Raw genomic sequence first — 24,372 nt, 5'->3', positions numbered from 1 at the left:
TTCCAAACGAAACCCCGATGAAAGTGTTTCCTGCCGGTGAGAGGTTGACCATTTCATGGAAACCCCCTGTAAATTAGCCGGCCATTCACAAAGATGAAGAAAGATGATGGAAAAAAGGAAAAAAAAAAAAAAGAGGAAGAATGATGACTAACCGGAGGCGTTACTTCTGCTTTTCAGACCTTAAATATCTGGACCCTTCAGACACTTGTCAGTTCAGCAAGCTCTCTGGAGAGGACAGCAGAAGAAACCCCAACAAGAGACTACTCTACTCGGTCAAAGCTCTTATCTCTTATCCTTTCTGAAAAATGGCCAACTGTGGATCTCTGCTTAAATGTGCGCTGGTCGCCATTGTCCTGGTGGCTCTCACTAAGTCTGGATCAGCAGGTAAGATCAAGATTTAAACAAGCCAGCAACAAGTATACAAAGTCTGAAGAGGTGTTAAGATAATCATTATTATCATGATTGTAAATTAACTTGTGCATTTTTCTTCCCACCTTCAGCTGAGAAGCTGGCGTCCTGCTGTCAGACAGTCACCACCCAGGAGATCACTGAACCAGTCTTGGGATACTTGATCCAGAGACACAACCCACCCTGTGTCAGAGCTGTGATGTAAGTAAAAGGATTGTTACAGTAAGCGCTGAAACAACGCTGCAGCATCGGCTATTTATGTACTGGTCTTTTAGTACCAAACTAAAGTTGCATTTCATTCCTGCAGCTTCCAGACAAAGTCGGGTCTGTACTGCGCTGCGGTCAAAGCTCCCTGGGTGCTCAACAAGATCAAGGAGTTCAGGTGAGTCTCACGTCACGTCAGAGTTCATCACACACTCACTTTGTTCCGTATTCATTCAGTCACGTCTGTAAGCTTGAGGTCTCACACATGTTTTTGTTCTCCATCTCACAGGCAGTCACAGACTACCACGGCCCCTCCATCCTCCACCTCCCTCCTCTCCCTCATCACGTCCTCTGCTCCCCTTCCTTCATCCACTGCCCCCCTTTCGACCTCTGCCCCCCTTCCTTCATCCTCTGCCCCCTTTCCTTCATCCACTGCCCCCCTTCCTTCATCCTCCACATCACAAGAGGACAGCGAGTAGACCGGCACCACTTCCACAACACCTGAATTTTAATAGGAAGTTCACTATTTATGATCCAAAACATGTTTAAGAGAGCACTTGCAGAATAGAATTCTGTTCAATCTTTTATTTATACTGAATATTTAGTTTCTTTCAATGAGTGAAAAATATTTATTAGTTTAATTTAATTGACCTGCTGTGAGAGGCGTATTAGTTTATTTATTGGAAACTTTATCTTTTTTTTTTTTTTTTTAAATGTTTACATCTCTGTGAAACCTTATGAACAGTGTCATGTTAAAGAGTTCATTTGTGAAATTGTAACGGGTAAAATGTTAAGAGTTATTTATTTATTTTAAATCTTTGTAACGATGGAAATATTGCTCAGAAATAAAAGTTGCACCTTCGATCTCACAACCAGTGTTTTTCTCTTCTTCTTTATCTGTGTATCTGTATCCGACCTGACTTCCTTCCACCCTTAAGGGGTTTTTTTTCTTCTTTTTTAAAAATGTTATCGAGCTAAAGATCAAACATGAAACATATCATGTGGCTGCTGTGGTTAAAGCAGAAGTGAGTGATATATTTGTGTTAATATAAGTCTTAAATAGTTATATCTTCCGACAGCAATCACTTACATAGAGTGTTTGGACTGAAACACGGGTCTCTCAGTCCCTCTGCTCTGCTCTGAGCCGAAGAGAAAACATTTATCGTATCCTACAGTTTTTATCCAATGAGGAGAGAGAACAGCATGCAGGGCTGTGTGTGCAGCCAAGGGACGCCGTGAATGTGGTGACGTAGCGACGAGGACTGTTATGGTGCGTTCAAGGAAACTCGTATTTTTCCGACCGTGAAGTGGTACCAGTTCGATCTGGTACGAGTTCACCGGTCGGAAGTTACGAGTGGCCGTTATAGTGACTTTCACCGGTAAAACAGGTCGGAAAAACACCAGTGGGTTGCCTGGAACGCTACAAAGTCGTAAGTTGTGACTTGAAGCTGTAATTTACGATTTCAAAAGCCTGCCTGGAACGCAGCATTAGCGAAAACGACCGGATCACTCACTTCTGCTTTAACGGTTAGGGCGTTAACTCTCCCAATGTGAACATTTCACCTCCAAATATTTCAGTGCAGAGGAAACAAAAATAAGTTCAATTCAAACTCAAACTCAGTAACAGGTTTCCACCCCTAATAATTCACACACTGATTGTTGTTGGGTATGTATGTATGAGAGCACGCCAAATTAAAAGCAACTTAGGACAAATATTGTTTCGCTGCACAGGAGCGATGCTGATCAGCCTATGTATAATACCTGTGCGGGTTTATCATGCTCTTGGCTTAAAGGCAGCAGGGTGTCTGTTTTTACAACAGTGGGAACTTGGCAACATTGGAGCTGGGAAGGCCCCAAAACTACCGTGATCTCACACAACCAACCATGTGACTGGCCCCTCCACTTTAAATGTGTGTGTGAAGATGAGAAAGCAAACAAGTGCAGCATTGTGTCTGACTGACACTGTCTATGTATCCTGAGTAAAAAAACTCTACTCTTGAAAAGTGTTGAAACTAGCACAAAAGAAAACAAAAAGTATTTAAACCTCGGGTTCAAGACACAGTGATCTATCAGGTGTCAAACGCTGCCTCTCTTGCATGTGAAGAGGAAACTGAGATGTAGACATTTTCCTGTTGCATGTGTGGTCTTTGTGGTTGGTGAACCTATCTGAAAACGTGTTAACACTCAAGTAATGAATGTCTGCTCAGTGTTGAGGACATAGCTACTGAACGCCCCTCCACCGGTCTGTAAAATTTCATTCAGACTGACAAAGTACCAAAGTCAAGGATCAGAAGATAACGACAAGTCCTGATAAGAAAAAGCCTCATTATGACTAAAAAGTTCGATGTACCGCTGGTTGGAATAAACATACAACTTAAGCCATTTTTAACTCAAGGGTAAAAACATTCATCGACATTAATTCCTGTGATGTTTCCAGGAGCAGAAATTCCTTTGATTTTCACATTTCTATTTTTATCCTAATGACTGAGAACCTTGCTCGCCCCCGCCTCTGTTTCAGTGTTAAAACATCACGCTGCCTCTGAACTCACCACCATCCTGCTACACTGGCCCACTCAGTTTGACACCTGAGTCAGACCCAGAGCATGTCTTACATACATCTTGTACCGTAAATCATGTGACACGTACGGCCTTCATACGAACCAGGAGGTGGCTCCTGTTTGAGTGAGAGCGTCCCACCCCGTCTGGTATAGTCACCCACCAAAACAAGCAAACATTCTCCTCTTTTATGTCTCTCAGGTTTAACCATGGTGTGACCACTGCTTGTCTTTTGTTCACCAGTCAACACTCACAAACCGATGCCATGAAACCACAGTGTAAGGTGCAGGCCTGATGCCCCATGACGGTTTACTGTCTTATCTGATTCAATTCATTCTCCTGTCCAAACTAGAGCCATAAGGACCCTCCTCACAGACCCTGAGGACAGATGCTCTGATGGCCTTGACATCATGAGAAAGGAGAGAAGACAGTTCGAATTTATCGGCGGGTGAAATGCTGCAAGAACTCATCCAGTCATAGATCACATCCTGACCACATCCTAAAAGTTCCTGAACCTTTGAGGAAGTACTACCGCTACTACCAGGAATTAAATTTATGTTCTGTTTCCTGTGGTCGAAACGTGTGTAGAAACTACTAAGGTTTCTGTGGTGGACATGCGCGTTCCCGTCGGGGGCAGTTTTCCAACAAGCAGTCTCTGCGTTTGACTCTGTCTCATAACGTTCCGTTATTATCTCATAGCGTGGTGAATGTGCAGGTCACAACTTGTCCATAAGAACGTTTTGGAGTTGTTGGATTGTGTATTTGATGAGTTTGATGAGGGAAACCAAGAAATCCCATCAGCCTCCGTAGCGTAGCTCTGAGCAGCTCCCGGCTCTGCTCCGCCGTTCTAAAAAAGCTTGCACCGACAATTAAACCTAACGAACCTACTGCTATGACTATAGGGATTATGGCAATGGGCCAATTTGCCAAAATGTTGAACCTCAGTTTTTTTTATTATTATTATTAAAGGGATGCAGATACAAGACAAGTGGAAAGCAACAGAAACCAACAAAGATGAAGAACAACCGAAATTCAAAAATAAACCACCGCACACTGAAATTACAATTAATTACTGAAGTTTTATTGAGTGAGCAAACGGTGTGTTTCGCATCAGGTTCACCGAGTTAAGAGTTAACTGGATGAACTTCAGTAAGTATAATTTCAGTGTGCTCTGTGCTGTAGTTTATTTTTGATTTATGATTCATATACTCCTGTAACTGACCAGACAAAAAATGAAGACAAATGCTATATTGGTGCAAACAGTGCTGTACACTGATGTTGTGGTGGAAGGTGGTCTGTGCGTATGTTGATGAACTTCTACAGAACCATAAAAATGAAACCTGAGGTCAGTGTTTGTGGACAAAAAACAGTGACTGTGCCGAGAGCATTAAAGCCTGAGTGGGTTTATGTTCCTGTTAGAGGTTAGTAGAGAGAGAGCAAAGGTTTGACACATTTTACAACATTCATATTACATGGTTAAATGACAGGCAACTGGTTCAAATACCTCGTCATACATGCTCGCGGTTCTGCAGGTTGAAGGGGTTTTGGTGGGTGGTTTACTTGTTTGTTTGTTTTTTTTATCTTATTTATAGTAACTATGAGCAAAGTTCATGTTTCATCCTTCATATTTTCATTGAGTGGATAACCTTTTATAAAACACAACCATTCTCTTTAATCCCTTCTCATCTTTCTTGTTTTCCATGTCACCCCCTCTCTCTCTCCCTCCCTCCCTCTCTGTGTAGATGTGTACTGATCAACAGAGATCCTGCCCTCAAAAACAGACCTGGTTAAACACATAAAATCACAATGTGGAAGTTTTATATCAAAAATCAGTGTTTCTCTGACAGAAAGGGGGAATCCTAGTCCGGCCCGGCCGTCATGGGTTTGGGCAGAAAATCCAAATTATGCTCTATGAAAACCAACTCTATGTGGTTTATGAAAGAAGTCATCTAAGTAACAGATGGCGTTATCTCAGTGTGTACATCTGGTTGTTCATTGAGTTCAAATAAAATCTAAGATTCATTTTCTCAGGGTCCTTTAAATCATGAGGCAGGTTGCCCCTTATGCAACAGTCTGCACAGAAGCTGTGTGAGCCGGTAGTAGTGAAACCATCATCTTATGACTAAACCGTCTCTCTGACTGCAAACCTCTGCCATCAGGAAGACGACTTACGGTGCCAAAGTGCAAATGAAACTGCCTCAAGCTACTGTTTGTTCCCTCTAACATCAAGTTACTCAACGCTGATGGTAAACCTCAGGACCGAAAGAGCAATATAGCACACGGGAAAAACTGAATTTTATAACTGTAATGCAACTAATGATGTAACTGCATAAGAAACATTCAGGCCTCGTGGTTAAGTCCACTGGCGAAGAGGCTTAAAACATTTTACATGAGGGTCAAATTCCCTCAGATTCAAGAGACCAACACAGCGCAGGACTTCTATAATAACAGAAACCAAGCCTTGAGAGAAAAGTGAGAGACGCTTCAAAGTGTCAGCACTTCTCAGCTGTTGTGTTGTGTTACTTTCATGATGGACTGTGGTCGCACACATGCACACAGCGGCATGTGGCTCAAATAAGAAACACTGAATATAATACAGTAAATTCACCCACTCTCAAAGACCCATGCCTTTTTCTTTTTGTGCAAAAACATCCAAGAGTTAGTTTTTTCTCTCTCTAATTCACAAACGATGTCAAGAACCCCACAAGATGGTGAAAATATCACAGATGCAAATCACTGAATTAAAACAAACTAATTCAACCTTGAGGTCACAAAGGCAAATAAAAAATAATTTCCAGTGACGCAGAGTCCAGTTATGGCCTTAATGTGGTTTTGTTGCTAATTACTAAAGAAAAGCAGTCATGACACCCATGTGTGTGTGTGTGTGTATGTGTGTGCACTTGTATGTTGGGTTTGTTTCCAAGAAAGATGCTACGTGGTTTAAATTTGCGCAGAGAGCAGAAAAAGATCTAATGATGGGTGGAGGTGTGATAACCACACACACACTATACATACATATAGAAGTGCGTCATCAGCGCCAACAGTCAAAGCCAGCCCCCAGATGATCTTGGTGGCACCAATAAATAAACCCATATGTCTATCAGCTTCTGCAGACGCAGCCTGATCAGTGAACCAGTCAACAGGTCGACCAGTCAAGCAGCCAGTCCATCGTCCAAGATGTCCATCAAGATCATGTCCATCGCTCTCCTGCTGCTCTCAGTGTGTCTGTGCACACAAGGTAAGCACCACTACAACATATTATATATGACATATTCTGTGTATCGCTGTCATATATATTCACTGCATTTTACAGGAGAAATACTGTATGTACATAATTCTGTGCATAAGTGGAAATACAATCATACTACATTTTATTTCCTCAGTTTTCCCAAGATAAAGAGATAAATATCTAGAGCGCTCAAGAAAAAGAAAACTTTATTTTTGGGATTTAACAACATAAAAGCTGTCTCAACTAAAATAATCAGAGCCAGAGTCAAATCTACAGATGATATGGAGCCCAGAGAGCAGCGACATGACCTCTGGTTGCCCGGGTGATGAGGCCTTGATCAAGGCCTCATCACTGATCATCACTGATCCACATCAGCACCAGCACAGCAGGCCAGTGTGATCTGCTTACACCTGTTGTATTTACAGTCTGCCCTCTCTGTTTGTGTCTCTCAGGGCGATTCCCAACTGATTCAATAGTCTCCCCGTGCTGCACAAAGGTTTCGCCCACTGACATTAGTGCAATTGCGAAAGAGAATCCGGTGTATCAACCTGCCCGTGGTAGATGTGTGGAGGCTTTAATGTAAGAGCAAACACAGTCTCTTCTACACTCACACATACAGATTCATCATCATTTTCAACATGTCTTTTATCTTTTCTTCTTTAGTTTCCGCACAAGCAAGGGAAAAGCTTGTGTTGACCCTAAAGCTGAATGGACCAAGAAATGTAAGTTCCCTGAGTGTTGTTTGGACCAAAAGAGCAATGTACTGTAGCACTCACTGTTATACTATAGGAAAAACTAAAGTTTATAACTGTAATACAACTAATGATGTAAGAAACATTTAGGCCTCATGGTTAAAGCAGAAGTGAGTGATATATTTGTGTTAATATAAGTCTTAAATAGTTATATCTTCCGACAGCAATCACTTACATAGAGTGTTTGGACTGAAACACGGGTCTGTCAGTCACTCTGCTCTGCTCTGAGCCGAAGAGAAAACATTTATCGTATCCTACAGTTTTTATCCAATGAGGAGAGAGAACGGCATGCAGGGCTGTGTGTGCAGCGAAGGAACGCTGTGAATGTGGTGACGTAGCGACGAGGACTGTTATGGTGCGTTCAAGGAAACTCGTATTTTTCCGACCGTGAAGTGGTACCAGTTCGATCTGGTACGAGTTCACCGGTCGGAAGTTACGAGTGGCCGTTATAGTGACTTTCACCGGTAAAACAGGTCGGAAAAACACGAGTGGGTTGCCTGGAACGCTACAAAGTCGTAAGTTGTGACTTGAAGCTGTAATTTACGATTTCAAAAGCCTGCCTGGAACGCAGCATTAGCGAAAACGACCGGATCACTCACTTCTGCTTTAAGTCCACTGAAGAAAGATCTGAAAATACATTTATACATCAAAATTCAAATTCAAGAGACCAACACAGCCACGCTTCCCCCAACCATTTGGCCACAAATAAATTAATGAATAAGTTAAAGCAGAAGTAAGCGGAATGTTTGTGTTAATATAAGTCTTAAATATTTATATCTTCCGACGGCAATCACTTACATAGAGTGTTTGGTCTGAAACACGGGTCTGTCAGTCACTCTGCTCTGCTCTGAGCCGAGGAGAAAACTTTCCTTGTATCCTACAACCTTTATCCAATGAGGAGAGAGAACGGTATAAAGGGGCGGTCCTCTCTGTGTGTGCAGCCAAGGGATGCGCGTAAATGTGGTGACGTAGGGACGAGGGCGGGGACTGCTAACTCCATCAGCTGACAAGAAGTTAGCCAAAACGACCGGATCGCTTACTTCTGCTTTAATTAGCCCATCTATAAAGATTTGCTGAAATTATGAATTCTCTAAAATTCAAGCAGGTCATGTCCTGTAGAAACGTTTCTGCTCTGTTTCACAAAACAGAGGAAACCAGTGAGATGCAGATGCCGAAACCATGAGCAGTAACATCTGGAGGTGTTACTACTCCCTAGATCAGAGCTTCTGTGGTGTGTGAACCGTAGCACTGATCTGGGAGCGCTACTTGTGGAAAACCACATTATAGTAACACAGGAAATGCTGCAGCATAGTTAAAGATGAAGAAATAAAGGATTCATTCAAATAATAATGATTAAAACTAATGAAGTGTTAATTCTCATTTTCTCTCTGTTTCTACCCTCTAGTCAACTGAAGCAGCTCTGCCTGTCTGAGCAACACTGACCTGCTGCTCTCCAAGAAACTCCACAACACACAGAATATTGAACCACATTTCTCTCTTTCACATTTTTCCACTGTAACAATCTCCTTGAAATACTTATCATGTCTATGTTAACTTACTTAAACATATCCTGTATTTAAATGTGTATGTGCATTAATTATATAAATATAAATATAAATACATATGAATATAAATATATATTGCTTCTCTTTACTGACTGAACTCCTTTTGATTACTAAGGACTAACCTTTGAATTCAGGGGATAAACACAACAACACTGATGTGACAGTGGAGTTTCTCTTTCTGTGGTTGTTAGTTGAGACTCTGAATCCTTGATCCTGTAATAAATCCTCCTTTCATGGTTTCAAGGTTACATGTGTTCAGTTTTTATTGAAACCATCATGGTCTGCTGACACAACCACCTCTCTGAGGATGCGGTGCAACTGGATTAATAACCACTTTCCTCAATGTTATGTAGGTTTAAATTAGTTTGGTGGTTATTTCCCTCTAGTGGCAGATGTATGAAATAACACTGGTGGTTTGTCAGTACTGGATTTACGACTTATGAACATTAACTTCTGTTTAATTGAGATTTTCTTTGTTGAACGTAACATGTTTTTAAACTCAATCAATATACCAACAAATCAGTGTGTATTGTTTGAAGCTGTCCTGTTTAAAAGTTTGAGGAACTGGATCATGGCGATAATCATTAGTCGCAGTCAACCAGCTCAAAACCAGTGTAGGCAGGTGGAAGACATGTTAACTAAACCCATGAACTCTATTCATTTCTTTATCGAACAAAACATTTAAAGACTTTCAAGAAGGAAAAAAATCAACTCTGATCAATAAAGAAACAGAACAGTGCTTAATCTCAATTATTCATATGTAATACTTCATGGTATGCGGCAGTATGGCTGTATTCAAACGCAAGCTAGGACACTTTTCATCTCCATTATGCTATGTTCTCCCACATTTGCCATATTTCTTTTCAATTGCCCCCATTTTCTGTCCTTTGACTTTGTTGTCATTGTGGTTTCCAGTTCATTTAAACTGCACCCCCTGTACTGGACCCGCAGTGTCCTCTTGCAGACTCACTTGTGCCGCGACCTCCACTGATTATAATAAATAACATGATCATTCCTGCAACTTTCAACTATCTTGTAACTAACTTCAATTTTGGTGTATTAGAAACACCATCAGCATGTTATTGCAGACTTCCCAGCATGCATTTTGTACAGACCCCGACCCACCAATGTTACGTAATGTTGGGGGCTCACGCCGTGACGTGTATGTGTGTCACTGGGCTGGAATACACTGTGACTGCATGTCATAACATGTCCTGCCCAGAGCGATTGCCCAACACTCTGACATAAACGTCACAAACTTCCTTAAAATTTTCTCATTCCATCTTAAACACAAAAAAACTGTTTTCACATATTTTATCTATAATAAATTAATGAGAAAAACTTTTTTTTTTCCAGTAAAGTGAGGCCGGTTTGCACTGAGCTGTGACCAGTTTGCATTCCATGTGATGACTGGCTCATAACTGTCTGTACTGTATACTGAAACAAACTGATAAGACCCCCGTCACCCTTCCAGGGCTCAGTAGCCTACCCCTAATAATTAGGAAAACCCTGACTTGATTTTCCAAACGAAACCCCGGTGAAAGTGTTTCCTGTCAGTGAAAGGTTGACCATTTCATTGGAAACCCCCTGTAAATTAGCTGGCCATTCACAGAAATGAAGAAAGAAGATGGAAAAAAGAAATAAGAGGAAGAATGATGACTAACCGGAGGCGTTACTTCTGCTTTTAAGACCTTAAATATCTGGACCCTTCAGACACTTTTCAGTTCAGCAAGCTCTCTGGAGAGGACAGCAGAAGACACCCCAACAAGAGACTACTCTACTCAGTCGAAGCTTAACCTTTCTGAAAAATGGCCAACTGTGGATCTCTGCTTAAATGTGCGCTGGTCGCCATTGTCCTGGTGGCTCTCACTGAGACTGCATCAATAAGTAAGATCAAGATTTATTTGAATAAACGAACTACAAGGATTCAAAGTCTGAAGAACTGTTAAAATCATTATTATCATGATTGTAAATTAACTCGTGCATTTTTCTTCCCACCTTCAGATGAGAAGCTGGCGTCCTGCTGTCAGACAGTCACCACCCAGGAGATCACTGAACCAGTCTTGGGATTCTTGATCCAGAGACACAACCCACCCTGTGTCAGAGCTGTGATGTAAGTAAAAGGATTGTTAAGTGTTGAAACAGCTCTGCAGCATCGGCTATTTAAAACTATAGGAATTCATGCACTGGTCTTTTAATACTGAACTCACACCAGCTTGTTGCATTTCATTCCTGCAGCTTCCAGACAGAGTCGGGTCTGTACTGTGTTGCGGTCAAAGCTCCCTGGGTCCCCAACAAGATCAAGGAGTTCAGGTGAGTCTCACGTCAGAGTTCATCACACACTCACTCCTTCCTTATTTATTCAGGTAACTTCTGTAAGCTTGAGGTCTCACACATGTTTTTGTTCTCCATCTCACGCAGGCAGTCACAGACGACCACAGCCCCTCCATCCTCCACCTCCCTCCTCTCCCTCATCACGTCCTCTGCTCCCCTTCCTTCATCCTCTGCTCCCCTTCCTTCATCCTCCACATCACAAGAGGACAGCGAGTAGACCGGCACCACTTCCACAACACCTGAATTTTGACAGGAAGTTCACTATTTACGATCCGAAACATGTTTAAGAGAGCACTTGCCGAATAGAATTCTGTTCAATCTTTTATTTATACTGAATATTTAGTTTCTTTCAATGAGTGAAAAATATTTATTAGTTTAATTTAATTGACCTGCTGTGAGAGGCGTATTAGTTTATTTATTGTAAACTTTATCTTTATCAAATGTTTACATCTAACTTTATGAACAGTGTCCTGTTAAAAGTCAGCGAGTACATTTGTGAAATTGTAACGGGTAAAAGATTTAGAGTTATTTATTTATTTTAAATCTTTGTAACGTTGAAAATATTTGTCAAAAATAAAAGTTGCACCTTCGATCTCACAACCAGTGTTTTTCTCTTTTTCTTTGTCTGTGTATCTGTATCTGATCTGACTTCCTTCCACCCTTTGTCTGTGTGGTGCAATTGGGAATAACGGCAAAGTTTAAAGGAACTTTACTGAATGTGCTCAACAGGAAGAACGAGCATCACAACACCACTTCTTCATATGTATATGGCCCTGTATTATTCAGTGGTGCCTCCTAGTGGCACTCGTAATAGACGTAATAACATAACGTAATAGAATTACAGAACACAACATCTCCTCTCTCTGTAAACAATACAGCTTTACATCTTAACATCTGCTGTCATGGCACTGTGGGAGAAGGTAAGCTCAGGCCATTTAGTGTGGTAGTCCATTAGTGTTATGGCGTAACAGCAGAGGGAGCTGTTTTAACATGATGTATCAACATGATGTATGGCTGTGCAACCCCCATCAGAGATCGCTTACAAAATGTCCTATTAGCATCCTCTCAGTGTTTTATCAGCATCATCCAACTTGTAGAGTATTATTTTCTATTGATGTATAGACTCATGCAGTTGTTCACTGAGTTCAAATAAAATTTAAGATTGCTTATTTAGTACAATGTATGTACACAAGTACTCAATTGTATAGTTTGGAGAAATCATACAATACATTTTATTAGCTCCTTTCCAGCATCTGTTCACTGTTCTCAAACAAACTCAGGGTCCTTTAAATCATCAGGCAGGGGGCGGTGTTTGGCTCGGTTGGTGGAGCACCCGCCCCATGTGTTGAGGCTGTGGTCATCACTGCAGACGGCCCCGTCTCTCTCTGAACTGTCCTGTCAATTAAAGGCCAAAAATATACTTTAAAAAAAAAGAAAAGAAGGAGGAAATCATGAGGCAGGTTGCCCCTTGTGCAACAGTCTACACGGAAGCTGTGTGAGCCGGTAGTAGTGAAACCATCATCTTATGACTAAACTGTCTCTCTGACTGCAAACCTCTCAGGAAGACCACGGTGCCAAAGTGCAAATGAAACTGCCTCAAGCTACTGTTTGTGCCCTCTAACATCAAGTTACTCAACTCTGATTGTAAACCTCAGGATCGAAAGAGGAATGTAACAAGGGCTGTATAGTACTGTATATGCAAGGAAAAACTGGATTTTGTAACTGTGATGCAACTAATGATGTAACTGCATAAGAAACATTCAGGCCTCATGGTGAAGTCCACTGAAGAAGAGGCTTAAAACATTTTACATCAGGGTCAAATTCCCTCAGATTCAAGAGACCAACACAGCGCAGGACTTCTATAATAACAGAAACCAAGCCTTGAGAGAAAAGTGAGAGACGCTTCAAAGTGTCAGCACTTCTCAGCTGTTGTGTTGTGTTACTTTCATGATGGACTGAGGTCAAACATATGCACACAGCGGCACGTGGCTCATATAAGAAACACTGAATTCACACACTCTCAAAAAAAGAATCATGACACCCATGTGTGAGTGTTGGGTTTGTTTCCAAGAAAGATGCGACTTCTTGTTGGTGGTCTAAATTTGCGCGGAGAGCAGAAAAAGATTGTCCGAGGGGTGGAGGTGATAACCACACACACACACACACACACACACACACACACACACACACACACTATACATAGAAGTGCATCATCACCGCCAACAGTCAAAGCCAGCCCCCAGATGATCTTGGTGGCACCGATAAATAAACCCATATGTCTATCAGCTTCTGCAGACGCAGCCTGATCAGTGAACCAGTCAACAGGTCGACCAGTCAAGCAGCCAGTCCATCGTCCAAGATGTCCATCAAGACCATGTCCATCGCTCTCCTGCTCTCAGTGTGTCTGTGCACACAAGGTAAGCACCACATAATTACTACAACATATTATATATGACATCTTCTGTGTATCGCTGTTATTCACTGCATTTTACAGGAAGAAATATTAAAAAACTGCATGTGCATTAATTCTGAGAGGCAGCTAGTGCTGAGATGCAAAGAATACCACTGTAATGATTTTTTTAAGTAGTAAGTATTTTTTTTTTTTTTTTTAACTTTTTGCGTTATGTTGACAGGAAAGTAGAGGTAGGCAGGATATGGGGAGACTGGGCGGCTTGCAGCAAAGAGCGCACTTTGGGATTCAAACCGGGGCTGGCTGCAGCGAGGATTGTAGCCTCTGTACAGTATAAGGGAATTCTGATCAAATAAATAAGGTCTGCTTTTAGAAAAATGAATCACAACAGAATAATTCAGTTTTGTCATTCCATGGGAAATAATGCAAAATAAATCATAAAAATACTTTAACTTAAATGTATCTACATCAGCACCACGGCACAGCAGTGTGATCTTACAGTACATCTGTTGTATTTACAGTCTGCCCTCTCTGTTAGTGTCTCCCTCAGCGCGATTACCAGTCAAAAAAATATTCCCCCCGTGCTGCACGAAGGTTTCGGCTGCTGACCTCAGTGCAGATGTGACAGGGGGGCAGGAGCCCAGGGTGCAACATGCCCGTGGTCCATGTGTGGAGGCTTTAATGTAAGTGCAAACACAGTCACATACTGTACATACAGATTCATCATCATTTTCAACACATCTTTTTTCTTTTCTTTTTTAGTTTCCACACAAGTAGGGGAAACATCTGTGTTGACCCTGAAGCTGAATGGACCAAGAAATGTAAGTTCCCTGAGGGTTTTTTTTTAGGCCTCTTAAGTCCACTGAAGAAGGGGCTGAAAACACATTTTACATCAAAATTCAAATTCCCTCAAATTCAAGAGACCAACACAGCCATGCTTCCACTAACCATTTGGCCACAAATAAATTAATGAATAAGTTAATTAGCCCATCTATAAAGATTTGCTGAAATTATGCACAGCAAGTAAAGAAAAAAAGTCACTTTATTAAAGGTTGAATATGTAGAATATTTATTAAAAGCTATATTTTTTCAAAAATAATACATCCATGGGGCCTTTAGAGGGGTACAGAATGAAAGTATTGCTTTTCCATAAAAAAATGTTTTTTAGTCTGAATTATTATTTTTAATTTTTTTGACGGGCTTGACAATGACTTTCTGTCAACGTTCTGTTTACATTCGTACCTGCCTGTAGCCGACACGTGACTCAGTTCTCCGCTGTTTCCTGCCTCCTCCCGGTCCTATGCGTTTGTTTCCAACCAAGCCTTTTTAATAATCAATCGGTGGATCAATGGATTATCATATACTTGTTAGGATGGGTGTATTTGTGTAGTCTTATCTGTCATAAACACGTTTATCGGACTTTCGGTGCCACGGAGCTCCTTCTTGTTTTTTTGTTTTTTTCCAACTTGACGAGAGCAGTGACAGCGGAGGCTCTGAGCAGCAGCGCTGTGGAAGGCAGAGAGCCTCCACTGTCCCTGTAACAAGCTACAAGTCATTTATTATGCTGTTAATGACGGTAAAAATGAAACATAAGGTAAATATCCTGCTTAGCTCTCCTCCTCTGCTGTCCTCTGTTCAGAGCGGAGTCCCTAGCAACAGCCCGTTTTACCGTTTGTTTTTCTTGTAATTCTACATAGTCAACCTTTAAGTTTTAATATTTTTTCATGTGAGAAAGTTAGATCTCCAAAATCTCACCTGAGTAACTTGCCAACAGATTTTCAGAGGTTTACCGCCGGCTGGTTAAATTCTTTTTAGGAGATAAATGCTGGTCTCATTGATGAAATATAACAACTGTGGCAGTCACATTAGTTTGTTTGAATGTACAGTGAAGCTTTAGGTGTGTATTGGACAGAAGAGCAGCGCTGCCTCGGGGCTCTGTACTGTACTGTATCCCACAGTGCAGACCTCTTACCCCTAACCAAAGACGCTTTAGAGTTGTGAAGTATCTTTGCCGTGTACCGTAATCATAAATAAAATGATCGGTTCATTGTAAAACATTTACCGGTATTGATTTATTGATGTAAATGTGATGCTTTCTGTACATAACTACATATTTTAGACTGGTCAGATCGGGGTCAGATGCACACTGGGTATATTTTGCTACATTTTGGCCAAATCAGTAGGCTACGTATTTGCAGTATAGTATGCGGTGTCTGCAGCCAGTGTCACAGCGGCTGCACTGCTGTGAAAAGTTCATGCACGCTCCCGCAATGGTTCGGTTGATGGCAAGCTGCAACGGTCATCGTGTCAATAATGAGTCTTATTTCTTGATCCTGCCCCAAGTTCCTTTAAGTCACAAAGGTTTCATTCAAATAATGATTGAATTAAAACTAATGTCATGTTAATTCTCATTTTCTCTTTCTGTTTCTACTCTCTAGTCATCTGAAGCAGCTCCGCCTGTCTGAGCAACACATCTCCTCAAAGTACTTCTCATGCCTGTGCTAACTTACTCAAACATATCCTTATGTGTGTATGTGCATTAATTATATAAATATAAATGTAAGGGATAATGTAGAGTGAGGAGGTTGTTATTGATTCAATGTTGTTTCTTATCTGTAATTCAGGATGTATGAATCCATATTGTACATCCTGTCGGGGTTTATTTCTCCATAACAACCGGCTAACTCTACATTATCTCACTTATTACAGTACACGGCTTACGAGTGCATAATATTGATCAAAATACGACTTTTATCGCTTTTTAAATTGCATCATTTATTATTAGCGCATCTGCAAGTCCGGTCACTTCTCTGCTGTTTTGCTAACCCTCCTTCCGGTCGTGTGCATTTGTTTTCAACAAAGCCTTTGATAATCAAGCAGTGGATCGATGGATTACCATATGTTACCATGTGTGTATTCGTGTAGTCTGTGTAGACTTTCAAGACAAAAAAAACAAACTCTGATGAATAAAGAAACAAAACTGTGGTTAATCTCAATTATTCAGATGCAACGCTTCATGGTTTGCAGCATGTGTGTATTCAAACAAGAACTAGGAACAAGGCTGAAGTGGAGAAGGGTTCAATGTGAACAGCATGGGTCGGTACTAATAATAATATTCATAATAATAATAATTCCTCCACAAAGGCAGGCTGTATAACTCTGCCTATCAGCTGTTTGGATCAGCAGGCTGTGGTAGAGGCGGTGTGATTTTTTTTTCCTTTTTTTTTTTACTTACTACCATTATTATTATTATCATTACAATTAAAAGAGATAAAGACATGAAATATTTCAGCCTGTGTGTAATGAATCTATTTAATGAGTGTCACTATTTGAATTGAACTACTACTACTTTTCCAAGATATTCAAATTTATTGAGATGTACCTGTATGTCTTTGTATTAATGAATGAATATTGCAAAGATTCCAACCTGACGTAGCAGCTAATCGCTGCGTTGTCCTGCAAAAGCGGTTGGCTTTTAGTCAGAGATTAACCAGTAACTGTAACCATAAACACTCAAAGACTTTAGCCTGGGTACAGTTATTAAAGAAATGTCGTTTGATGATGTTTTTCTTATTTCATTTATATTTAAATATTTTTGTGTTCAGTTCAAGAGCTGGAGCTGTGATCTCAGTACAAAATATTTATGAATGTTGACCCGATAATGAAATTGTTTTTAAATGTTATTTATGATGTTTTTCTTTGCAGCATTTCCTCCTAAATCAAAGGGATTCCAGGACTATATGTTTCTTTTTTAACAGACTGCAGTGCAGGGGCGTCAAAACCGGCCTGGCATAGGGTCCATCCGACCCTCAGGATGAATTTGCTAATGTGAAAATTACATAGAAGACAGAAGAGGCATAAGATTGTTGAAACTGCACATGTGTTTTATCCAGAAATTTCAGGTTGTTCATAATATCCTGTGTAAAAGGATAGCTCATTAACTGTAAACATCTTAATAATACTAATACAAAGGGAAAAAATCAAAGTTCTTTTTATTTATAGGTAATTATGTTATTATTTACTGGTCCGGCCCACATGAGATCAAATTGTGCTGTTTGTGGCTCCTGAACTAAAATGAGTTTGACACTGATGCTCTAGTGTGAAACCCATTTTCACGACTGTTCCCTCTGTGTCAACTCACAAATAAATTCATAATCATAATCCAGGCTCTGGTTATATCTACTTTTCTTTTATAAAGAAGCATCTTATAGAGCTAATTCATTCCCTCATTCTGGGGAAGATAACTGGTGTGGGCGGAGTTGTGTTTTGTTTAAGATGTTAAGATGTTTGTGTTAAGATGTTCTGCACAGGTTATCCCACCATCATAAGTAGATACTATTAAAACCTAAGCACTCACAAGTCCTAGGGAGCTCCCTTCACCTTTATTCACTGAGCTCACCTTAAGGTGCGTTTCCAGACTTCACTCTGGGTTTAGTCTTTGCTGCTTGTTTTTTCTCCTTTGCTGGTGTGTCTGAGCCTCTGCTGATGCTTCCTTTACTGGAAGTCACAGGAGTGTGGAGCCTCCCGGTGGCCAGAGCTGCCTGCTGCAGTTTGAGCTGCAAGATGTCACTGAGCAGGGAGGCCTCTTGCTTCAGGCTCTCCACCATCTGGCCTTCACTGGCCCTCAGAGCTCCACGAACTAGCTCCAACACACCCTGCAGAGAGCGGCGGACACAATATAAGACAGAGATATTGACTTTTTCTGCTCATGCAAACACATTTCCCGGTGTTTACCTCTTTGTCCAGTTGCACATCCTCAGGAATATCCCCTATAGAAACCCTTGAGCCATTTCGGAGACTCGTCAGCTCTTCCTCCTTGTGCTGCAAGGTAGAGGTGAGCTGGGCTCGACGGCACTGACGCTCCCACTCGTGCACTTCTGTGCCCTGCGACACAAGTACAGGGCAAAGATGAAATAAATGCGGCAGCTGAAATCATCACGCTTTGTTAACTGGTTCTTACCTGTGCAAGAGGGCAGGGTGTAGGTGGCAACTGCACCTCCAAGTGCAGCTGAGCGATGGACACGGGAGCAGCTCCACTCACCACAGCCTGGAAAAGTCTCCGCCGGGTGGAGCAGGTGTCTGAGAGGAACTGGGTGAGTTTGTGTCGGTGCACAGAGGTGAGGTGAGGTAAACATTCAGATAGTGAATCTCTCAGCAAGACCAGGAGGTTGGGTGTGTCGAGACCTGATGGATAGATGATAATAAAGACTGAGAGGAGGTTTATTCACTCAAACCTCAGTAAAACATCAGATTTGAGATAGCAAGCAAAAGCTTAAACGCTAAACAACGCCCAAATCTCATAACACATGTCTTCTCACCATCCAGCTGTGGGAAAATGCGTTTAGCAATCCCAGCGGTCTGGATTACAGCAGGCCAGGGGAGGCCACAGTCTGTGGCAAACATAGCGACGTCGTACACAAACTCTTGATGGAAGCAGCACCGTTCATCGCAGAACTCAGGCCATGAGAAGTGACAGCTGAGCCTCTGCACTCCAGTATCCCTCTGAACAGAGGCACAGAAAAGAGCATGTGCATGTTTTGTGTCAAATCTGACAATTTGATAGAAAGTACACTGCTCTGCACAAATCAGTGTATTGGGATGAAATGAATAGCCAGAGACCCTTAGAAGTGGTAGCACTATAATACTGTATTGCATTTAAAACTTCCCTTCAGTAAAGAAGGTATTTGTTTTTGTTGATACAGGCAAATTAACTCATAATTCATGTTTGGTGCATGAACTAGTAAGCTTTATTTTTTGTGTGTGTTATTTTTATTTTTCATCTGTTATTTTATGTAGGTTATTTCATAGCTGGGTCATTCCGCCAAAAGAGTGCCATTTAACTCTTAAAAATTAAACTTCATTTTTCATTCCATTTCAGTATAGAAAATGTTATATAAGTGTAGATATAATATGAAGTCACACTAATATGCAAAAAAAATGAGATTTTAGAGGGATTTTAATCATTATGCATTGTGGTAAACTATAGCGTTTGGCTCTGGGGACATGCAACAAAGGCTATGTTTTCAGTGTTTTGAAAGCCTTTTATATATATAATATAATAATATTATATAATATATAATAATATATAATATAATATATATATTTATATTATATTATTACATGTTTTTATAAATTTAATATGGTGGGGACAGAAATGGCACTCTTTTGGTGGAATCGCCCAGCTACTAATATAACAATATAGCCTATCTGATTAATGCATTATAATGAGTCTGCGAAGTGTAGGCTAGCTATCAGATAAAGCTACAAAAGTAGTGTACACTGGCACGTGAATACAGTGGTTCAATGCTTTATTAATTCAATTAGTTGTTTTTCATTTTAAAAGTTTATATTGAAAAACAGCCATTATAATCTCGATAATGCACCTGAAAGCGAAGGTATTGTGCAAATAATTTTAAATAGGACGTGAACCTCCGGTTACGTCGTGTTTGGTTTGTCTGTGTTCTCTAGTTCCTGAACGCACCATCAGATCTCCAGCTGTTTGTTTACTCCGCGCCTGCCTGTCTACCCATGTGTCTACATTTTTTTTTACAGTCTATGGTCTACCTACCTGGAGTCTCGCTATCTGCGCCATCTCCCTCTCTGGAAGACAATCCATCTTCTTCTATCCTTGTTGAGTATCGACCATGCATGTATAATCGACCTACAGGCAGCGAGTTCACCCGGTTGCCATTGGAGACGGACGCTGCTGTTACGTCGTGACGTCGCGTACGTAGCACAACCAAGAACGACGTAGATGGTGGAGTCTCCTGTCCCACAAGCTCCACGATGTCTGTGAGGGGACAGACAGACCATAATCTAAACAGAGATGATCCAGCTCATCCACCTGTAGCATCCACTCTCCAGCAGTTCATCCTCCATGTGCCACACACATGCAGGGAGAGCGGGTGGTGGTGTGACAGAAAGACCTGCCTGTAGTAATTTGTTCAGCATATATTTTTTGTCACTATGCGTATTCACATTCAGCTGAATACTATTACTGAATACTACTCAGAAGAATAATTTCACTGACATTATAATGGAAAAGTCAACCAGAGATCCGATCATTCCACATTAACCCAGGTGGGAGGCGACCGCCATTCCGACATCCCTCCAGGCCTCTAGGCTGGATTGCACCAACAGGGTTTAACTTTAAAACCAGATTAAATCATGGTTTAAGTTTAAATTCTGTTGAACTTTCAACGTAGTTCAAAATTCAGACAGATTAGATTTAAACCTCCCTTTAAACCTCAGTTTAACCAGAACTTTAAACTCCAGTTTAAACTGTGATCTAGGGCAGGGGTCTTCAACGTTTTCCAGGCCAAGGACCCCCAAACTGATGGAGAGATGGAACGGGGACCCCCTACTTATATAAAACTGTGTTTTATAGCCTATTTAACTGGTCCTAATTGTCTATGGCAATTGGCAACACTTAATTTTCTATAAAACGTCCCATCATTCTGACAATTCTTGCCTCCTATGGTCGGAATGACAGTATTCTTTTTCTTTTTTTAAACATCCTGCCTTTCCGACAATTCCTTTAATAGCTTATTTTTTCCCAAAAAGATTTTGCACTGGTTGGGCTTAGGCAATTGTGGAGTTGGATAAGTTAAGTAAAAAAGACCAGGTAGAGGCTAGACAGGCCAGATAGATAAAGTCCAGAAGTAGAGAGTCTAGATAAGTAGGAGGGAGTCACCTGTTGAGTAATGCACATTTCCTTATATTGAAAGCCTTTCGGAATGGTGGGATGTCGGAATGACAGCATATAACCATTCCAGGTGAACCAGGTTGTCACTGCTTTACCCTCCTTTACCTTGCCAGTATTTGTTTTCTAATTTTGTTCCTTGCCATTCAAATTTTCCAGACATCAGTCTTGATTTTCTTTGGCTCTGCTGAGTGAGTTTTATCCCTAACCATTTACCATTGAAAACTATGCAAGCATATCAGTGCCTGCAATCCGCTGAAATGCTCCACAATCCAAAGTAAATACACCCACTCCATGGAGGAAAATAAAGTCTTTCTTCAGTAAATGGGTTTCACTCTCAGGTTTTTGTTTTTCTATTTACCAATGGAACAACATGCTATCTTCCTCATTGACCTCTGACCTTTGACAGCATGGGTCAGTGTGAACTGTCAAGAGCAGATAAACACACATGGCAAAAATGGGCCAATGGAAAAAGACATAAGAGCAGGGACGTGTCGGTAGACATGGTTAAAACTAGTGCCTTTTAGGTTTGTGGCACAATCACAAGCAATCAGGTAAAATGCAACAAGAATGCACTCTTTCTAAAAACCATTGCTACAGAAACCCTTGAAATTTTCACTGCTTTAAATATCCTGTATGTTAAATACCTACTTAGACCCACACAGGCCACCATTACCTCACTCATTAGCTGCACTCATTTTGAGATGTGTTCAAATTTAGATGTCCTATAAGAAAAAATAATATGGCAGTGTTTCTTTATATGGCAGAATGACATTTTTTTTTAACATTTATTTATTTTCCTGTCACCAATCACATTAGTATAAGGTGAACCACTCCATGTACCACCCTGAAGTAAACACAGCTGAGATATGATGCTGCTGCAAGGGGCAAGGGTGCGCTAATGATCACCAATCCCCTTTGTTGCATGTCTATGTCTACTTTAACTTATCTATTTTAACCAGTTTTTCAAATTTCTATTTTTGAACATCCTGTTTTTAAAAGTGTTGTGAAGCCATGTTTAAAACCTCATGGAGCAGAGTCCATAAGACTTTCCGACAAAGACCAGTGGCTGTTGAGGAGGACTAACTGGTTACATGAAGGCTGTGTTGTCAGATGTTCTCCCCTCTGTGTCACATTCAAAGCAGCACACAGAGATCAGTGAAGCCAGCACATGACACGGAGAGACCAGCCAGATCCCAGATCATTCTTCAAACACAGCAGTCTCCACATTTCAAATAGTTGCATCATGGTACACACACCAGCAGTGTTCAAATCCACCATGAATTGAACAGCCTATGAAATTCTAATCAAAGGGTAGGCGTTTCATGGATTACATGGTATATGAAGTAAATAACACAAATAGCACCAGCAGAAATCTTGGTAACTTTAATTTACAGGCCGTTAATTACGTGATAATGTCAAGAAATAATTGCATATTGTCCAAAAATAACCTATAACAGCCATTTTAATAGTAGGCTAATGTCTTTCTGGGCTATTTCTACACAATCAATCGTTTCTCGACATTACTATGAAATTGACGCTTTTTCTAGGCTATTTCTAGACATGACACAATTGTTATGTCTTGACTATTTCTTGACATTATCACATAATTAAAGGCCTGTAAATTAAAGGGTTACTGAAACACACTCATGTGAATGCGATCAATTAACAGAAAAATGAATGCAGGGAAGCTATTTGGTATAATCCCAGACATTTTAAACCTGCTAGAAAAGATTACAACATACAAGATTACAAATGACCAGAAATCTTACATGACAGATTTAGCTGTAATAAAATACCGTTCAACCTATGTCACATACGGTATAATATAAAGTAATACGGTATAGTTATATACACTGTGCTTTTGTACATATTTGTATGGGCTTATTATGTTGTCTCGTTGAGTTTTCACGTCATTGCGTGGATGCATTTAAGGGTCTTGTTATTCTTTTTTGTTGACCATCATTATCATTATTTTATTCATCATTATTGATCACATCTAGTATTATTTTGATATTCCTTTTACTGCTTGTTGGTCCTTTTTGACTTTTGTTGCAACACACACCTTTAAACTGCAAATGCACTTTGGATTTTTGGTGATGAAGATGAGCACTAACTCTTTCAGCAGCTTATATTTTGAGAAATAGCGGCTACAGTACTTGATGTTTGACTTGCCTGTTGGTCTGCTGGCTCTCATACACATCTGGAATGAACCGAGATCTGTGAATATAATCAAACCAAACCCATCAGCATCGTGTTAGGGTGTTTTACTGTTTATTCCCCTAAAGAGCAAACGGTGAATGGTATTATCTCTGACATCAGTGCTGTTGGAATAGGTTTTCAATCATAAAACTAAATTGGAATGATATGTTTACCTAGAACAGCTGCTGACAGGAATTCCTCTCCCGCCTCCATGTTAGTTTGAAAGATGTCGTTACTGTTGTCGAGTTCATATTAAAACTGAAGAGGCTGAACTGACATTTTCATTTTGTTGCGTCAACACTTGTGATGTCTCTACCCAGACTGCATTGCGACATATGTTGAGTTTTCCTCATAGAATGTTTGTTTCAAACTACAGCCTGCTATTGAAATGAATTAATAGCTAGCTACCAATACATTCAGGTGTGTCTGAAAAGTATTTAATAACCACTGTAAATATACATGAATAAAAACTGGTGCAGTTGCATTGTATTTTATCTCAACAGTCTGAAAGTCTGAAATAAAAGACAGAAATAAAAACTCGTTATTGTTGGAGGATCCAGCAGGTTCTGCTCCATGCGATGGCTGTGAGGTTGAAAAAACGCTGAGGACCACTGCAAAGACGGACTTGACAGTGATAATAGAAAGGTCCAAGAGACATGTCCTCTACAGTGTCCACAGGAGCAGATGATATGTCTATAAAAGAGTACTTGAGTATGATATCCTGTGTTCGGAGGCGCTGCAAAAAGAAGCAGAAGTTCTGAACGTCTTTACAAGAACCAAGCGACTGTGCCCGGTCACAGCATGAGGGTCTCCGTCTGCAGGATGGACGGGGCTCGGGAGTTCCTGGGAAACTGGGAAGAGTTTTCGGTGCCGTTGCGGCTGATGGACATGGCGTGAAGCCTGTAGTCCCGCCCTACGTAACGCTTGAGCGATAAACTCCTCCACGTCCTCCTCAGCTCGCTCTGAACCTGTTTGCACACGAAGCAAAGCAGTCTGTGAATTCAATGACT

At 40.8% G+C, this 24,372-nt stretch overlaps 5 protein-coding genes across 6 annotated transcripts in view; 3 read left to right on the top strand and 2 right to left on the bottom strand.

The window, feature by feature from the left end:
• The first annotated feature begins 216 nt into the window (after positions 1 to 216).
• Positions 217 to 1,401, top strand: LOC311003313 (uncharacterized protein). The gene is made up of 4 exons (XM_083995036.1): positions 217 to 384; positions 501 to 609; positions 716 to 790; positions 902 to 1,401. Exons 1-4 carry the CDS (start codon positions 306 to 308, stop codon positions 1,089 to 1,091), a joined length of 453 nt encoding a protein of 150 aa, XP_083851162.1. The 5' UTR covers positions 217 to 305; the 3' UTR covers positions 1,092 to 1,401.
• Positions 1,402 to 6,224: 4,823 nt separating this feature from the next.
• LOC311003315 (uncharacterized protein) lies at positions 6,225 to 15,933 on the top strand. 2 transcript variants are annotated; one of them, XM_083995039.1, is made up of 4 exons: positions 6,225 to 6,406; positions 6,850 to 6,976; positions 7,061 to 7,119; positions 15,897 to 15,933. In XM_083995039.1, the coding sequence occupies exons 1-4, from the start codon at positions 6,262 to 6,264 to the stop codon at positions 15,902 to 15,904; spliced, it is 339 nt and encodes a 112-aa protein (XP_083851165.1). In that variant the 5' UTR covers positions 6,225 to 6,261; the 3' UTR covers positions 15,905 to 15,933. The 2 variants fall into 2 exon arrangements, with proteins under 2 accessions (XP_083851165.1, XP_083851164.1); XM_083995038.1 differs by lacking the exon at positions 15,897 to 15,933 and adding an exon at positions 8,555 to 8,929.
• LOC311003314 (uncharacterized protein) lies at positions 10,447 to 11,566 on the top strand. Its single transcript, XM_083995037.1, has 4 exons — positions 10,447 to 10,601; positions 10,719 to 10,827; positions 10,953 to 11,027; positions 11,136 to 11,566. The coding sequence occupies exons 1-4, from the start codon at positions 10,523 to 10,525 to the stop codon at positions 11,263 to 11,265; spliced, it is 393 nt and encodes a 130-aa protein (XP_083851163.1). The 5' UTR covers positions 10,447 to 10,522; the 3' UTR covers positions 11,266 to 11,566.
• A 1,925-nt stretch (positions 15,934 to 17,858) lies between the features above and the next one.
• Positions 17,859 to 20,074, bottom strand: cUnh8orf74 (chromosome Un C8orf74 homolog; the record flags this gene model as incomplete). Its single annotated transcript, XM_083995285.1, has 5 exons — positions 17,859 to 18,113; positions 18,193 to 18,342; positions 18,419 to 18,642; positions 18,777 to 18,960; positions 20,027 to 20,074. The coding sequence occupies 5 exons, from the start codon at positions 20,072 to 20,074 to the stop codon at positions 17,859 to 17,861; spliced, it is 861 nt and encodes a 286-aa protein (XP_083851411.1).
• Positions 20,075 to 23,919: 3,845 nt separating this feature from the next.
• Positions 23,920 to 24,372, bottom strand: part of LOC311003644 (vasoactive intestinal polypeptide receptor 2-like) — a 36,922-nt gene continuing 36,469 nt past the window's right edge. Inside the window, exon 13 of the mRNA XM_083995435.1 lies at positions 23,920 to 24,330. Within this exon, the coding sequence (XP_083851561.1) occupies positions 24,157 to 24,330 (174 nt within the window). The 3' untranslated portion in view covers positions 23,920 to 24,156. The remainder of the gene's footprint in view (positions 24,331 to 24,372) is intronic.

The sequence above is a fragment of the Trachurus trachurus genome (assembly GCF_905171665.1).
Source record: "Trachurus trachurus genome assembly, chromosome: 20".
NCBI lineage: Eukaryota > Metazoa > Chordata > Actinopteri > Carangiformes > Carangidae > Trachurus > Trachurus trachurus.
The sequence above is the reverse complement of the archived record's forward strand: the minus strand, read 5'-3'. Positions and strand labels throughout refer to the sequence as shown.

Excerpts from the sequence above, each read along its gene's own strand:
- LOC311003313 (XM_083995036.1), top strand. The coding sequence starts at position 306 with ATGGCCAACTGTGGATCTCTGCTTAAATGTGCGCTGGTCGCCATTGTC. Across the intron at positions 385-500 it reads CACTAAGTCTGGATCAGCAG|CTGAGAAGCTGGCGTCCTGC; the intron begins GTAAGATCAAGA and ends TCCCACCTTCAG. Across the intron at positions 791-901 it reads AACAAGATCAAGGAGTTCAG|GCAGTCACAGACTACCACGG; the intron begins GTGAGTCTCACG and ends TCCATCTCACAG.
- LOC311003315 (XM_083995039.1), top strand. The coding sequence starts at position 6,262 with ATGTCTATCAGCTTCTGCAGACGCAGCCTGATCAGTGAACCAGTCAAC. Across the intron at positions 6,407-6,849 it reads AGTGTGTCTGTGCACACAAG|GGCGATTCCCAACTGATTCA; the intron begins GTAAGCACCACT and ends TGTGTCTCTCAG. Across the intron at positions 6,977-7,060 it reads AGATGTGTGGAGGCTTTAAT|TTTCCGCACAAGCAAGGGAA; the intron begins GTAAGAGCAAAC and ends TTTCTTCTTTAG.
- LOC311003314 (XM_083995037.1), top strand. The coding sequence starts at position 10,523 with ATGGCCAACTGTGGATCTCTGCTTAAATGTGCGCTGGTCGCCATTGTC. Across the intron at positions 10,602-10,718 it reads CACTGAGACTGCATCAATAA|ATGAGAAGCTGGCGTCCTGC; the intron begins GTAAGATCAAGA and ends TCCCACCTTCAG. Across the intron at positions 10,828-10,952 it reads CCCTGTGTCAGAGCTGTGAT|CTTCCAGACAGAGTCGGGTC; the intron begins GTAAGTAAAAGG and ends TCATTCCTGCAG.